We start from the raw sequence: 16,405 nt of genomic DNA on the forward strand, positions 1-16,405 counted from the left end.
TATATATATATAACAGTGTTCTGTGAAATTGAAAGACTCTATCCTGAGGGGAAGTTCTTTAAGCAGGAAGGTTAACAACTCAAAGTAGCCTCCGAAGGCTCTGAAACTGACCAGATCCAGTAGCTATCCCTCCCCCAAGTAAGCAGTAACTTTAGTTGGGTCACTCTCAGACAAGCCAAACTGCAAAGATGTGGGGTGTTTATTTAGTACTTCAGCTGCTCAGGACACATCCACTTACCACAAATTAAGTTTTCTATTAAAAATTATGATTTACATAAACTGTTACCTCAGCATTTTATCCCACTCAGTGATGTAACCAAAAAGAAAACATTTGGATATTAAATTAAGCCAATTTAAGTAAGTAATTTAGATTTTCCAAATATTTTTATTAGTAGGAATAATCAGAAATATTTAGAGTGTTTATGTGAACCTAAAAGATATTTCATAATTAATTTTGATTGATTAATATTATTTATTAATTATTATATTATATTAACATATGAATTAATATTAATTATAAAATAACTTTGAATCTGGATCTACAGTCTTAAAACAGAAGAGTGTCTCAAGGACAGACTAGTAGCATATCTTTTCTTCTTCACCTTATCTTAGTAACCTAGATACTAACTAGTTCAGTGCTACTATTCCCCTTTAAACACTTTTTTCTTTTTGTGTGCATGTGTGTGTGTGTGTGTGTGCACTCATGTGCATGCACCTAACTGCCTATTCTAAATTTATATGTGGCTATTAATTTCAAGACCAATCAAATCATGAGGTTTCAGAGAAGAAGAATGTTAGTATGTGGTCTAGAGACTGGTCTTATGATATTTTGGTGAAGAAAGCAACTGCCTTTTGTCCTTGTCTGAAGAGTCTGTCTGAGGCTAAAATGAAGAGTTTGGATTAATTCCGTTGGCTGAGGAAATCTCAAAATAGCCATATATATATAGACTCTGTCCTGTGGTTATTAGTGGCATCTCTAATGAAAATGTATAATGAAAGGAGCAAGCTGAGCTGAACAGGGTAAATTACAAACTGTAAAGTCTGAGGAGAAAAAGGAAGTAGAATGGTGATAAGTCCTCTGTTTAAAGAGATAAACAGATTAAGAAATGAAATAATGGGAGTGGTGACCTCAGGGCAAGATCCTACCCAGCTAAGCTTCTGATTTGTGGAATGGAATTAGAGAAAAACTTAAACCTGGGTGTGGTGAGACAAGCTGTTAATCCTAGCACCCAGAAGGCAGACACTTTGGAGCACTGAGTTTGAAGACAACCTCTCCCACAGAGCAAATTCTAGGACAGCCTACTTTAGGCAGTGAAGGCAACAATCAAACACAGAAAGCTGGTGAAGCTGTAGTTGAGTGAGGGAGCCATGCTCCAGCCTGGGCAAGTAACAGAGCAGTTTCAGCCTTGTCTCTCTGGCTTTGGAATGGAGGGTAGAAGAAAAGGGCTGTGAAATTTCCCTCAGCACCTAAGAAAAGCTGCAGAGGCCACATATGTCAGTGTGTCCCTAAATGGAGGCCTAGAGAGACCATTGTGTGAAGCTGTCAAGAGACATCTAACTCAAGTTGTTTCAAATATTTTGGCTTGGTTATTGCTTATTTGAAAGCATATAATAAAGCTGATATGCTTCTTTTGGCTCTATTCTTTCTCTGAATTTAGATTAAATTAGTTCCAACTAGAATCAATGCATTCTCTTTAAATAATCTTAATAGATCTATAATATTGTAATAGTCTCTCTTGTCCCTTTAAGAGACAAGCCCTGCCTACTCCCTCCCCTGATCCTCCTTCTGCTTGAGCTCTCTCTTTTTTTCTATCTCTCTCCTGATGAGGCAGCTTCTGCCTCTCTCCCTTTTCCCCACTTCTCCCCTTCCCCCATTTGCTTCTCTCTCTCTCTCTCTCTCTCTCTCTCTCTCTCTCTCTCTCTCTCTCTCTCTCTCTCTCTCTCTCTCTCTCTCTTTCTCTCTCTGCCTCTCATCTCCCCCCCCCCCCTCTCTCTCTCTCTCTCTCTCTCTCTCTCTCTCTCTCTCTCTCTCTCTCTCTTTCTCTCTCTGCCTCTCTCTCTGCTCTTCCCAAATCTCCCCTTCTCTCCTTTTCCCTTACCCCTCCACAACCTACTAAATAAATATCCAACTTTACTCTGCATGGCATGCCTAATAGGTCTCTGTCTCTCACCTGCTGCACAGCTCCCTGCCTGGGATCAGCTGCCTTTGTGGCCCGTTGTGGTCTTAGGACTGCTGGCCCTCATGGCCTACAGCAGCATTTTACTTATTCCACAACATATATTACTTAGGTTTGGATTCATCACATATCTAGACCAAAACTGCAAATTTATTCTTATTTGGGATGCTGTGCCAACTGATCTTCAAGTTTTTATGGAAAGAATATTTTATGTATACTTTCTGTTACCCAATTTTAGGTAATATAGAGTTAATTCCTAAGAGCATTTCTTCACAGACAAAATATACTAAAATCTATGTTTCCACCAAGAAGAAGCATACTTCTTAAGATGGAAAGCCACACCTACAAGCTACTATGCCCAGGAAAATTCAATGACAATGTCTTCTAGGGAGAACTCCATGACGTGTTTTCAAATGAAGTAAACTTTAAACCCCCCCTTTCTTAACAACAGCTAAATTAAATTATACTTATTCAAACTTAAGTCAATGTTTAATCAAATATTGTTTCACAAATACATTATTGGCAAAGGCTAGGCATTAAATGATGGATATATGGTAGATATATTTATTACAGTCAAATATTTCACATGGCACTTTTCCTTAGTCTTTCACAATTCATGAAAATGGAGGTATTTGCAGGATATCAATAAAATTTAACATAAAAATTGATCTTCCCTTTCATTTTGTTATAATTAAGACCCTAAAGAAATGAATTAACTCCATACATAGCACTGTAAGAGAAGCCTGGGGAAGAGACACTGGACCCTTTTCTATGGCTCAGATTAAATAATTATGAAACCAGCGCAAAATGTTCCTGGAATGGCATTTATTAAATTCTTATGGTTTAGCCACTATATGGCCAATTTTACTAATATGCAACCAAGGTCTTTATGTATACCAGGTAGTATGTTTTCTATCTATAAAAAAATAAAGCATTAAAAAAGAATAGGCTAGATGTCTAGGAGTGAACCATGACTACTGTAGATAAACATCAAACAAAGCAGCTTGCTGTTGGAAGGGCTGCTTTGGCTCACTGTTTCAGAGGCATGTTCACTGCATGTGGTAGCAAACAGAACTGTGGATGAGGAAAGAACCATGGTGGGGGAACAGGCAGGAGAGCAAGAGGCTTATATTTCAAGGTCATCAGGAGAAAAAAAGTAAAAAATGTGCCCAGCACAATTGATACCCATGCTATACCATGCTCAGGTAACACAGAGAAAGTAAGAAGTGTGGCCAGGACAATCGTGAGTACACACTATAAGATGCCCCAGTAACCAAGTTCCTGCAACTCTGAAAGTTTCGACTGCTTCTCAGGACATCAAACTGATTCTATCAGTTTAATACGTTGACCAAATCACTGCTCTTATGACCCAATCACATGGCAATCGCTCCCCTCTGAAGCTTACACTGGGGTTCCAAGCAAGAAACATAAGCACCCCACTTGGGTGCAGTCACATAGGCTTATATCCCCAGCAATCAGAAGGCTAAAGAAAGATTTTGATTTCAAAGTACTGGCAGTACTACATAGTAGGACATATCTCAAAAACAACTTTAAAAACAAACAAAAGTCTTCCAGTAAAAACAACAACAACAAAGCATCACACATGAGTCTTCTGGTCATGCTTATCCAAACCATAGCTGTATGTTCTAATCATAATAATACCCATTTTCAGAAACATTATTCATATTGTTTGCATATATGCACACACATATACATATATGAATTAAGATCACAGACAAAGAAATCCTGTCATTTGCAGCAACATAAATGGGACCAAAGGTTATTTGGTTAAGTTAAACAGTCTGGCTGTGTTCTTACTTGTAAATATCACTAAGTTAACTTGTAGAAATATAAATGGAATGAAGTTGTGGTGGCTAAACACTGTGACAGGCAAAGGACAGGAGGAACAAGAACAAGAGGGACCAGAGACAGAATGGAGGATACACCCTTGCCCTTATTACTAGTTAAAACAACCTATGATTTATTTCAAAATAGTAAGAGTATTAAATTCCCAACACAGAAGGTGATTATTGAAAGAGGTGGAAATTATTATCTTGACTTATTTGTCACACATTGTATAAATATATTGATTATCATGATTACTGCATAGAAATGTACAAGTAAAATATTTAAAAAAAAACATGATCATTCTGAAAATTTTTGCAATGGTAGGGCCCTGTTAAAGAAACAACATCAACGTGTATGTAAATGATTATTACTCTAACAGATAAAGTGCACTTATATCTGATTCTCACCACTTGTAAGAAACTTTAAAAGAAAGTTGACTTGCAATACATTTAAATTATTGTCTTGGCCCCAAACACAACATGGCATGTCTTGATTAGCATAGCTCACTAAAAGTTGGATTCTAAGGATACCAGGGAAATTCACCCAGAGGAACCCCCACTGTTGGCATAGAAAGAAGAATCTATACAATGTGTTAGTCCCTTCGGTGTTAGTGATTAAACTCCAAAACCTCATGCCTGCAAGCACGTGCTTTTCCACTTAGCTATATTCCCAACCCTATGATGCTTACTTTTCTGATGCATTTTAGTGAGATTAAGATCTGTTTTAGAAAGCATTAGTATGTTCATTACTTATGAAATTTGAATTGTTTTGATAGTAAAATAGAGTACTGTTAATAATTATTCCAGTCAATGGTTACAAAACACAAACTTATCCAGGTGAGATGTAGCCATTCTGACATGAGGACAATTCCCAAGCTTCAAAGCCAAGTCTGGAGGCCAAATTGTGAAGGTATGTGCTATGACAGTGGTACCCTTGGGAGTCAAAAAAACTTAGTAAGTTCTAAGCATCCTCCTTTATGCCTGATGTCCATTAGGCATAGACCTACACCTTGCCCACTCAAACAATCCTCTCTTTAAGAACTGCCACAGATAAATTCTAGAGTTGAATCTGTTGACTGGCCTTCTAACTTGGAAAAGGACTTGGTTTTAATTACAATGCCGAATGTTTTAGTCTTATTTCGCTGAATTTCTTTTCTAGGGGAGAAAGAGTTGGACTCTTCTTACAGCTGCCAGTGTTGATCTGGTGCAGTTTCTCAATTAGTGATTATAAATTAAGATTAATAGATGCTTAACTTCCACATTCATATCCATATATCAGGTTTCTATTGTTCTTGCTAAGAACATGGCTTTCCGTATGCTTGGAAATTTTGTTTAGCAGAGGTATAAGATTAAGGGCAGAATCAAGCAGCTTCACGTTCTCTGATAGAGAACTCTAGACCCGCAAAAAATTAGGAACTTATGAAAATGTTACAAATAAATAAACAACCCTATTTTGTTTATTTAAATTTCTTCCTAATGTAGAATGAGAAGAAATACCTTTTTAATACTGTGATACATTAATACCTGTTCCTCATGTTGTGGTAACCCCTAACCATAAGATTATTTTGCTGCTACTTCATATTATAATTTTGCTACTGTTATGAATCACAATGTAAATATCTGATATTTAGGATATTTGACATTCAATCCCTGTGAAAGGTCATTGGATTCCCCAAAGGGGTCAAGACCCACATGTTGAGAGACACTACTGTATTAAGTTCACCTGGATTTCCCCATAACACATAATGTGTTGATCCCTAGTATTTCCAGTATGACCTCACTTGGAAATACAGTGCTAGAAAGTCTAACTGAGCTCAGGCCTTGCAAGGAGGCCATCCTGGAGTTAGGGTGAATCTGAGGATTTTAACCTTCTAAGAGAAAGGGGAGGGAGGCATGGTAGGTGATGGCACAGTGAGGAAACCATGTAAGGATGGAGTCAGAGATTGGGGGATATCCCTGCAAACCAAGGATTACTTGGGGCCACAGAAGCAGCAAGCTGAAAACTGCAATTATTTCTTAGAACACCCAAAGAGAGTGTGCCTTGCTATACCATGGCTTTTAAATTCTTGGCTCCAAAAACTCTGAGCTAATGTGTTTCTGTCTTTCTGGCCTTTTGCGTGACTATCTATTACAGCTTCTAGGAAACCAATATACACTCCATGGTCCAAAGTGCAGGAAATGAAAGAGAAGGGAATTGCTATTACCAGACACATCTATTCCAATTCCTCTTAATTTACATAGTACAGCAGCCTTCTTAGCACACATCACCTTCAAATTGTGGTAGATAAGAGTAGGGATGTTTCAGCCAAAAGGTTTATCTCCTGAAAAGTCCAACTTAATTGAAATATAAATGGTGTCTTTCTGAAAGCTGAATGGGAGGGACTGCAAGATAAAGTGATAACTGAATTTTAATGAACAATAAATACTTTTAGTATTAGCATGCTTGAAATATTACTTGAAAGCTGTCCATGCATGAACAAAAGACACTACATTATTTACATGAGATTAGCCTATATTCTGCTCACTGAACCTAAACCTTGTCCTTAGAGGAGAAAGCTTGCAAATCTCATTCAAAACTATACAGCTAATAAAACATGGAACTTAGCTCTCCACTTAGGCGTATAGGGCTCTCAGGTTCTAATACTCTCTATAGTTCATAAGGAAGAGATAAGAAAACTTGGGAAAGGGGAGAAATGCCATAAGAAGTCGACTTGTTCTGCTTTCTTCCTTCCTTTTTTCCCATTTTACTCAGCTCCATGTTTCAAATCACCCCAAGTCATGGTGGGCATTCCTCTAACCTTTCTATCATCTATTCCTTCTCTGTTTTCAGGTAAAATGAAAGTTCAAGGGACTTGAGAGACAGTGCAGTGGTTACAAGTACTGACTTCTCTTCCAGAGAACCAGGATTCTATTCCCAACACCAGTATGACAGTTACCAGTAGTCTGTACTCCAATTCTATGGGCATCCGATGCCCTCATTTGTCCTCTCCAGACACTATACATAAGTGGTACACATACATGCAAGCAGATAATTAATCCTAATACATTTTTAAAAAATTCAAACTCAAGCACTTAATCAAAGTCATATTCCTACATAACTCCAGTGCTTTCTAGTTGCCTTTTGACTTAAATTCTCTAATTCCAGTTAGTTGTCCTACCAGTTAGTTGAAATATATTACAAATCTAACATAACCTGACACTACCTAGTCAAATGTCAAATTTTCTGTTTTTCAAGACAGCTAATCACAAATTTAACTCAGTTTTTTCGTCTACCTAAAAAAAAAACCAAAAAACAAACAAACAAACAAACAAAAAACCTTATCATTGGGGCAGTAAAGATGACTCCGCTGTTGAAATGGTTTGTTAGATTTTTTTTTTATCTACTTGACCCAATTTAGGGTCATCTGAGAGAGAGAATTTCAATTAAGATGCATGCAGATCTATAGGCCATTTTCTTAGTTACCCTTCAAGTGGCAGCACCACCTATTCAGGGGATGCTAGGCTGTGTAAGAAAGCAGGCTGAGCAAACCTTAGAAAGAAAGCCAGTAAGGAGCATTCCTCCATGGTCTCCTATTCAGTTCCTGCTTGAATTCCTGCTTTGGTTTTTCCCAGTGGAGGGCTTGGATTGAGTCATACAATCAAAAATCCCTTTTCTCTCCAAATTGCTTTTGGTCACAGTCTTTACCACAACAACAGGTGGCAAATAGGACAGCAATTATAAGAACTTGCTGCTTTCAAGGAGAACCACAGTTCAATCCCTAGCACTCACATCAGGCCTTTATACTGTCTAATTTCAGCTCTGAGGCATAACCCCCTGCATGAACCCCCTTGATGAACTTTCAGACACACACAAACACACACACATGCACGTGCACACACACATGTGTCACACATGTGTACATACATAAAACAATTTCCAAGAGCAAAACTAGCTAGGTTAGGTTGAAATTAACATCTCAACTACACGGTATATTCTTCTTGCCTGCTAAGTAATATTTCTTTAAATACATAGTCTGCCTGTTGTCCTGAAAACTGTTCCATGCTTCTATCTGAGAATAATTTGCCACTATCAGAAAAACAGTGCTGTTTCCACATGAAATCCAGACTGGAAGCTGTGGTAAAGTAGGGTATGTGGGACAAGAGACTCTGGATTTAGATGTGAGTTTAGTACATTTTATATGCTGCTCAAGACAGGGTAATGGACTAAATGCTAGCACACATGATACATGTTTGAAAATTTAAATAATGAAATCCATCATTCTGTACAATGCATATACATGAATAATTCTAGAAAGAGGGATAGGAGAAAGATGACACAGTATCTTAAGGGAAGAACAAAGCCTACTATGCCCAAGCAAATGGCATCCTAAGATGACACAGTTTTCCAAGATTATATACTTATAAGCATGTTGAGCCTTGCCACAATTGGCCACAGTCATGGTGTACATTTCTTAGCACATGGCATGTGAAGCATGAGCTGCCTGCATATCTTATGACTGCCAGTGGTGACTGCCTGTAAACTGTAACTTGGCCAGGAAAGTCTCTTCCTCAGCTATACCCTGAAATGTTCCAAATACTCTGCTTCACATCATAATTTTCATATACAACTTTAGCATAATTTCTACCTGGGATTGTTATGACCGTGGTGTTTTTAAATGGTAGCTTTGTACTCAAGGAAGGCTATCTTCCTCTCCCTCCTAACCATGCATCCAGTCATTGGTTTACCATGGAGGTAGATATCTGCTTCTTCCTATGTTCGCACATTATCCCCACCTTAACACTCCTGCTGATTGTCTCAACTGTAGTCAATAATGCTTCTTTGAAGTGGCCTTTGTGTTTTGACACTCTGCTAGCAATTTTTTGAGTACTTCTTGACTTTTTGTCATGCAAAATGTCCCAATTCATCTTGTACTTTCCCTACCCAGGTCTGTAATCATTAATTTCTCAAAAATCCTGATCACTTTCAGTAGGTTAATTGTATTTAGAAACCAAGATTTGGACCCTTGGTGTGTTAATTACTATGTTATTACATCTGTCACTGTTCCTAGCCCCACATAGACAGATTCAAAGCAGACATATTTATCCATGTGTATTTCTATCTATCTCAATAGATAGATAGATAACAGTTCAAACTGATATCTGTGACATCTGAGAACTTAGTCTAGATTATCCCTGTTATATACTTACACATCATTTTTTCAAAAGTAAGAAATTTGGGCCTCAGAATCTGCAGTATATTTACTTGTTTGCTAGCTAGATCTTAGTGTACTTATTAAGTACTTTCAAAATTAATAGTCATGCTCGAAATTGTAATATTTCTGCATAGTTCTCTTTTCATGGCATACCATCTAGAAAGAACAATACTGAAAGAAGAATTCACTTGGAGAAATGTTACTTGTAACATATGGGTTGTATGGTGGTACATACCTTTAATCCCACTGCCTGGGAGGCAGAGACAGACAGATCTCTGTGAGTTCAAGGATAGCCTGGTCTACAGAGGGAGTTCCAGGACAAAGGTACACAGAGAACCTGTCTCAAAAAGCTAAAAGTTAAAAGTAAAAATAAAGAAATAGACTTTAAAATAAAGCCACACAAATATGGAAAACACACAGAGAATCTGGATACTGTATGTTATTATGCTCTCTTTGAATTATTTGAAAGCTGAGGAAGGAGCAACAGCTACTAAAAGATATTTACTTATAAATGCTGCTAAATTAATCCAAGGTATGTATTTTTAAAATATCTTGACTTCAAAACTGAAGTCAAAAGGTATGTTACTTTGGAGAAGAGATTTTTGCTTTTGTTTCTTCAGAAAATGAGAGGCTGTGGATTCATTCTGAGCTAAGAAAAATCAGGTTTGATCAAGGAAGACCACCTGAGAAATCTCCAGTAGAAACAGATGGCTCAGATGCCAAAGTTCTATGTCCAGAACAGATTCAAAACTGCTGCCTGAGATGATCAAGACTCACAGGATACTCCAGTCAGGACTTGGTTGTAACTCTAAATTTTCTTTAGGTCCCCATAAGATTATCAGCGCCCCTACCCAGCCGGAAGTAGCCTGGAATACTATGCCCATATTCCCAAAAAAATGGACTATGGATATTTTCCTTTGATTAAAAAAAAAGGAGGGGGAAGTGGTGTGGAAGAATTGTCTGTATGATGTCAATAATGTTTTAAATAAACACTAATTGACCAGGCAGGAAGTATAGGGAGAGGTGGGGTAATGACAACAGGAGAATTCTGGGAAGGAGGAAGCCCATTCCTCTCCAGTCCTGCCAAGAACACTGAAGAAGCAGGATGTGACCTGCCTCGCTGAAAAAGGTACTGAGCCATATAGCTAACATAGATAAGAATAATGTGTTGATATAAGTTATAAGAGTTAGCAAGAAGCCTGAGCTAATGGGCCAATCAGTTTATCATTAATATAGACCTCTGTGTGATTTTCTTTGGGGCCAAATGGCTGTGGGAACCAATAAGCCCAGCCACCATGTTACAGTTACTGTCACTTTACCTACTCACTCTCACCCCATTCTCAGCACTTGTTTCACCTCTAATCAGAATGCTACCAATTTCATTAGGGTCTGATGGAGAAGGGTCATCTTTCTATCTGTTGTTTCATTGGTTAATTAATAAAGAAAACTGCTTGGCCTTTGATAGGACAGAAAATTAGGTAGGCAAAGAAAACAGAACAGAATGCTGGGAGAAAGAAGCCGAGTCAGGCAGTCGCCATGATTCCCCTCTCCGAGGGAGACACAGGTTAAGAATCTCCCTGGTAAGCCACCAGCTCGTGGTGCTACACAGATAATTATTATTATTATTGTTATTGTTATTATTATTATTATATTAGAGAATGGGTTAATCAAGATGTGAGAATTAGCTAATAAGAGGCTAGAACTAATGGGCCAAGCAGTGTTTAAAAAAATACAATTTGTGTGTTGTTATTTCAGGTAAAGCTAGCTGTGCAGGAGCCAGGTGACCGGGCAGCAGGAATGCAGCCTGCTGCTCCTACTACAAGGGTCTAACTTTCTCTCTGTGTATTTTTTTGCAGAAATTAGCAGACTACCTGATTTATTATAGCTCTTCACTTCTTAGAAGAAAAATTGCTTTCTACTGATACCCTTTTGAACTTTGGTTACATGAACCTAACAATTTATCTTGTCAATTTTTCCACATTAACTTCTAGATATTTTTCTTACTCTACTCCCCACCCCCTACCATTTTTTCTCACAATTACAGGCTATGCTCTTGCATGGATGATATATAGGTTTTTTTTTTAACTATTTACCTATCTTTGGGTAGTTATATTGTTTCAATAATTACATAACTATAAACAATGATACAACCAGTAGCTATTTATATAGGTGTTTAACAATGTTGGGAACAGACCACAGACCTGGGATTAAAAGTTTGATATTGCTTCTTGGTTTAATTGTATTTTAGATCAAATGAGTCAAATTAATTTGAGATCACATTGAATAATAAAAATATTCTGTTAAATGATGTTAACTGCATGCTATTTGTCTTTATTTGTTTCTTTATTCTAAGATGGTCTAATTCAATAACTATTTTTCTTTAGCTTTCAGAACAGACATTTGATTCTGAGAAGCTTCCTTTGTCTACTTAAATTTAACATTTTTCTCACTATCCATTCATTAAAAATGTTATGGCATGTATTAGTTTTTGCTTAAAACTGAATCCATGTTTAAATTTGTAGTTATGAAAATTCATTAATGCATTAAATAATTCATCATTTAGAGACAAAGTACAGAAATGATAACTTGTATTCTTAATCTTGTTTCTTTGACATTCTTTGTAGTGAGGTGCAGAGGCAAACACATCTCACAGTCATGAGGCTGTCTGTATCCAGAGATGGTCTAGTGTAGGCGTAGGAAACATCCTTCCTCCTGATGGAAGGTATACATCTCTACTTAGCATCCTGAAGGTGTGGCTTCCCACTAACTCTTGCAGAACAGATACTGGATGCTCCCTTAGGATTCTGCCCAGTCTACTGAAACTCTTTCCATGAGTCTGCCTCTACTCTGGGTCTAGAAAGCTCTGTGTGTCCCAGACTAATTCATGAAGAGATTGCTCAAGCATTTGGAATCTGAGAACTAAAAAGTACTGACTGCCTTTTCCCCTTGGACTGACTACAAATTTCTGTATACTCCACTAGGAAGTAAGCAGTCAACCAAGGTTCAGAGAGCTGCTGATTGAGGGTATTCAAGTTTTGAGGAGATGGTATTCTTGGATAACACAACATCAGCAGATTAAACTGAATGACTCCGAGTAAAAAAATATTTTCTATCAAAAGTCAACTTCTGACACAGCTGTGTATATGTATTGTCACCTATCTAAAGATATGTCTATGTAAATGCATGCCTTATCTGTGTAAACGTATGATCACCTAAACAGATATTTGTGTAACCTAATTAAATGTAGACTCACTTACATAAACGTAGGTTTCACCTTTGTACACTTTACCCATGTAAATGTATGCAAATGCATGCCATATTAATGTAACTATATACTCTCTCACACACACACACACACACATATATATATATATATATATATATAAATGTATGACCACCTATGTCTTACCTACATAAATGTATGCCTCACTTATTTAAAAGTATGACTCACCCATAAAATTTATGTTCACCTGTGTAAATGTATCCTCAACTATGTACTTATGCCTCAGTTATGTAAATGTGTACCTTATCCATACTATGCATCCATCACCTTTGTAAATATATGTCCACATGTGCACATGCATATCTCACTTATATAAATGTACACCCAACTATGCATAAGTAAATCTCACCTATTTGAATGTGTGCTCACCTCCATACATGTATACCTTAATATAATATATGAATGCAGGTCTCACCTGTCACTGATACTATGCACTGAGAAATCAGTATTATAAGAGTTTTGTGGAAACCTCACCAGCTGGGTCAGAATTGCGGAATCTGTATCTTCCACTTTAGAGTAGTCAAGTCACATAGTAAAGTGTGTCTCTGAGTCCAAAGTTAAAGAAAATGAAATCTGCAACAAGCACACAGAAAAAGCTTTGAGAGGATAGTGTTCTGAAAGGTTTACCTCCTCGGTCACGGGCAGCTAAACTTTGACCCCTTCTCAGTGTGATGTCCAACTGATACATTCCGGGATCAGCCAAAGGGACATCTGCATTACTGTTTCCAACTGTATTTATTTTCTGAAAAATAAGAAATATACAAAATACTAAGTTTATTTCCTTTGGTCTAATTTCTCCAATGGGAGACTGCATGTCGTTTAAAATGAATTATGAGAATTATCTAATGAAATCAATCATCACAAACAGTTTTCTGAAGACTTAAAATTCATGAGTTTTTAAATTAGAAATAAAAGAATGGCATCAATATAAATACCTTATTTTAACTCTGTTTAGTTAGCAATTTAAGTATTAGAAACATTGTTTATAATGTAATGACTATATAATTCATTTAAGAAAAATTAACATAGAAATAGTGTCATGGGGGCTGGAGAGATGGCTCAGAGGTTAAGAGCATTGCCTGCTCTTACAAAGGTCCTGAGTTCAATTCCCAGCAACCACATGGTTGCTCACAACCATCTGTAATGAGGTCTGGTGCCCTCTCCTGGCCTGCAGGCATACACACAGACAGAATATTGTATACATAATAAATAAATAAATATTAAAAAAAAGAAATAGTGTGATGTAAAAAACACAATGAACAATGAAGAAAAAAAGATGTGCAAAAGAAGCTGACTTATACATAACTTAAAATTGAAAGGATTTATTCAGATGACTGTATTGACTCATTCATTTATGCAAATATCTCTTACTGATGAATTATATAATTCTATTTCAGACCCAACATAAAATATGATATAATATATAGAAATAAATTCTCCCAGCATTTTGACAGCATTTGCAAGAAACAAATTCTCAGTGGGGCTCAATTCTAACGCTTCCTTCTTTGGATCAAAGTGCTCATGGTATTTATCGATCCACAGACTTCAGCAGTGCTGCCTGATGAAATGTTTCAAAGAGCAATGCAATAAAAATGCACAGGCCACATTTTTTTTTTTTTTTTTTTTTAGTTTTCGCTAGCTTCTATACAGCAGGAGAACTTACTTTCTCCCCAGGTTTGAGACTATTCAAGATTCTCATTTCTTTTCTGGTTCATTGTAAAACTTGCACGGGTAAGAAAGAACAGAAATGAGCAATCTGGTTCCTGGCACCCCAATTACAGGAAAGGCAATTATCCAGCAGAGTCAAGAAAACTTTACTGAGATCTCACTCACACACCACAATGTCACCCTTCATCGAATCAGTACTTTATTTGAGGTTTTAAGATCCACATAGAAAACTTTCCTTGTGGAGCAATTATTACTTAAGACAAGAAGCACTGTTACTTTGATTGACACTTGAACTCATTCTCTCTCCTCTGTTAACAATGAAAAGAATTCATCTTGTTCCCCATAATATTCATAAATGGTAGCTGCAGTCCCCAGGCCCCCAGGCTGGAAATTCTGAGCCATCTTTGACTTCTTCATTTGCCTCCTACTCACACCCAAATAGCTGCTAATCTCACCTGCACTTCTGCATGAGACCCCCACCTGCCTTTTCCTTATTCCTGCTAACACTGACACAAGCCAAGTCTACCGCCCCCCACCTGCCTTTTCCTTATTCCTGCTAACACTGACACAAGCCAAGTCTACTGCCCCCCACCTGCCTTTTCCTTATTCCTGCTAACACTGACACAAGCCAAGTCTACTGCCCCTCAATTGCCTTTACCTAATTCCTGCTAACACTGACACAAGCCAAGTCTCTCACAATAAAAAGTAAGACTGGATCATGTCTCTCAACCTTCTATGATAGCTACTTTAGCTGTTTGGGATGTAACTATTCCTACCCTTCCTTACTCATGTATCCACGAATACACATGTTGAGGCATATACTTGTCAGGTTTTCCAGTTTGAACAATGCTAGTATATTCTAGTATATTTTCTATTATTTACAATTTATTTAAGAAAAATATCACAGGAACTTTTCTGACTGATAAATCTCTCTCTCTCTCTCTCTCTCTCTCTCTCTCTCTCTCTCTCTCTCTCTTTCTCTCCTCTTTTCTCCTCTCCTCTCTCCCTCCCTCCATCCTCCTTTCATCCCTTCCTCCAACCCTTTGTCTTCTGTTCTCTTTCATATCACTCCTGGGCTGTATTGATGTGTAACTAAGTAATAAAGAAAATCCTATTATTTTTATGGCATGTAATAGAATGACTTGATAGTCATGTAATTTTGAAATGATTGTTGCAATTAAGTCAATTCAATACAGCTCTTACCCTGTATTATTAACCTTTTCTGTATTTTGTTTTATGATTAAGAATATTTAATACAATTTCAAATATACAATTCAATATTACTGTCATCCTTCTATAGTTTGGGCTCTATACTATTCCCTTTAAAAAACTGAAAGGTTTTGTGCTTTGACTGACTTCTCCCCCTTTCCCTGAACCCTGTACATGGCAATCACTGTTTTGTTGTGAATACTTACTCCTGGTGTCTTTTGTCTTTCATCTTTGCACACATTGTATGCGGTCATTAAACTCCTGAGCAGTTAAAGCTGTTTCATTCTCTCTAACTTCTACATTTCCTAATTTCTTACCTTTTTAACACATCATGATAATCATTTTCATAATTAAAATATTCTTACAATTTTTACTTTTATGTAGTTGTTTCAATTATTAAAAGTAAGATTTAAATAACTGTATGAAATGAAAACTTTTCTCTTTTAAATATATTTTATTAACTCTGAGAATTTTATGGAATGTGCTTTGATCACATTTACCCCCATTCATCTCCTAACTATCAGATCCACTCCTCACCTCCTCATCCCTCCCATTTCCATGTCTTGTTTTTAAAATAATCTACCAAGTACAATTTGTGCTGTCCGTGTGCTCTGGGCGTGGGGCCATGCTGGAGCGTAGTTGGTAGTTGTAAACTCCCTTTATAATACATTAAGTTGTCAAGTACACTTGGATCTATTTATGTTTCTCCTCTAATGTTTATTTCCATGTTCACACCAAGACATTTGCATAAAATTCTTTGAATTTTAGTACTTTAGAATATGTAGCTACTGTCAGTTTTGTTTTCTAAAGTTTCTTAAATATTGTTGCATTTTTATTTTTCTAGCTAGGCTGGGCCAGGTTGCCTGCGGTTGAACAACTTACTGTTTCCATTATCTACAGCAGTAACTTAACTTGCCTTAAGTCTGGCTTTCTTCTATATTAGTAAACAGTATATTGTAGGCTTGAATACATAGAAAATGTTAAATATAACATCTGGCATACAGTAATCACTAAAAAACATGGGTAGTT

The 16,405-nt window shown here is 37.0% G+C and overlaps 1 protein-coding gene across 3 annotated transcripts in view; it reads right to left on the minus strand.

Annotated features, from left to right (window-relative positions):
• The window catches only part of Mctp1 (multiple C2 and transmembrane domain containing 1), a 585,759-nt gene that overhangs the window by 284,779 nt on the left and 284,575 nt on the right, over positions 1-16,405 (minus strand). For all 3 annotated transcript variants that reach the window (XM_026783760.1, XM_026783759.1, XM_026783758.1), the window contains exon 2: positions 13,127-13,241. In XM_026783760.1, the coding sequence (XP_026639561.1) occupies positions 13,127-13,241 (115 nt within the window). The remainder of the gene's footprint in view (positions 1-13,126; positions 13,242-16,405) is intronic.

Source organism: Microtus ochrogaster, chromosome 19, assembly GCF_000317375.1.
Source record: "Microtus ochrogaster isolate Prairie Vole_2 chromosome 19, MicOch1.0, whole genome shotgun sequence".
NCBI lineage: Eukaryota > Metazoa > Chordata > Mammalia > Rodentia > Cricetidae > Microtus > Microtus ochrogaster.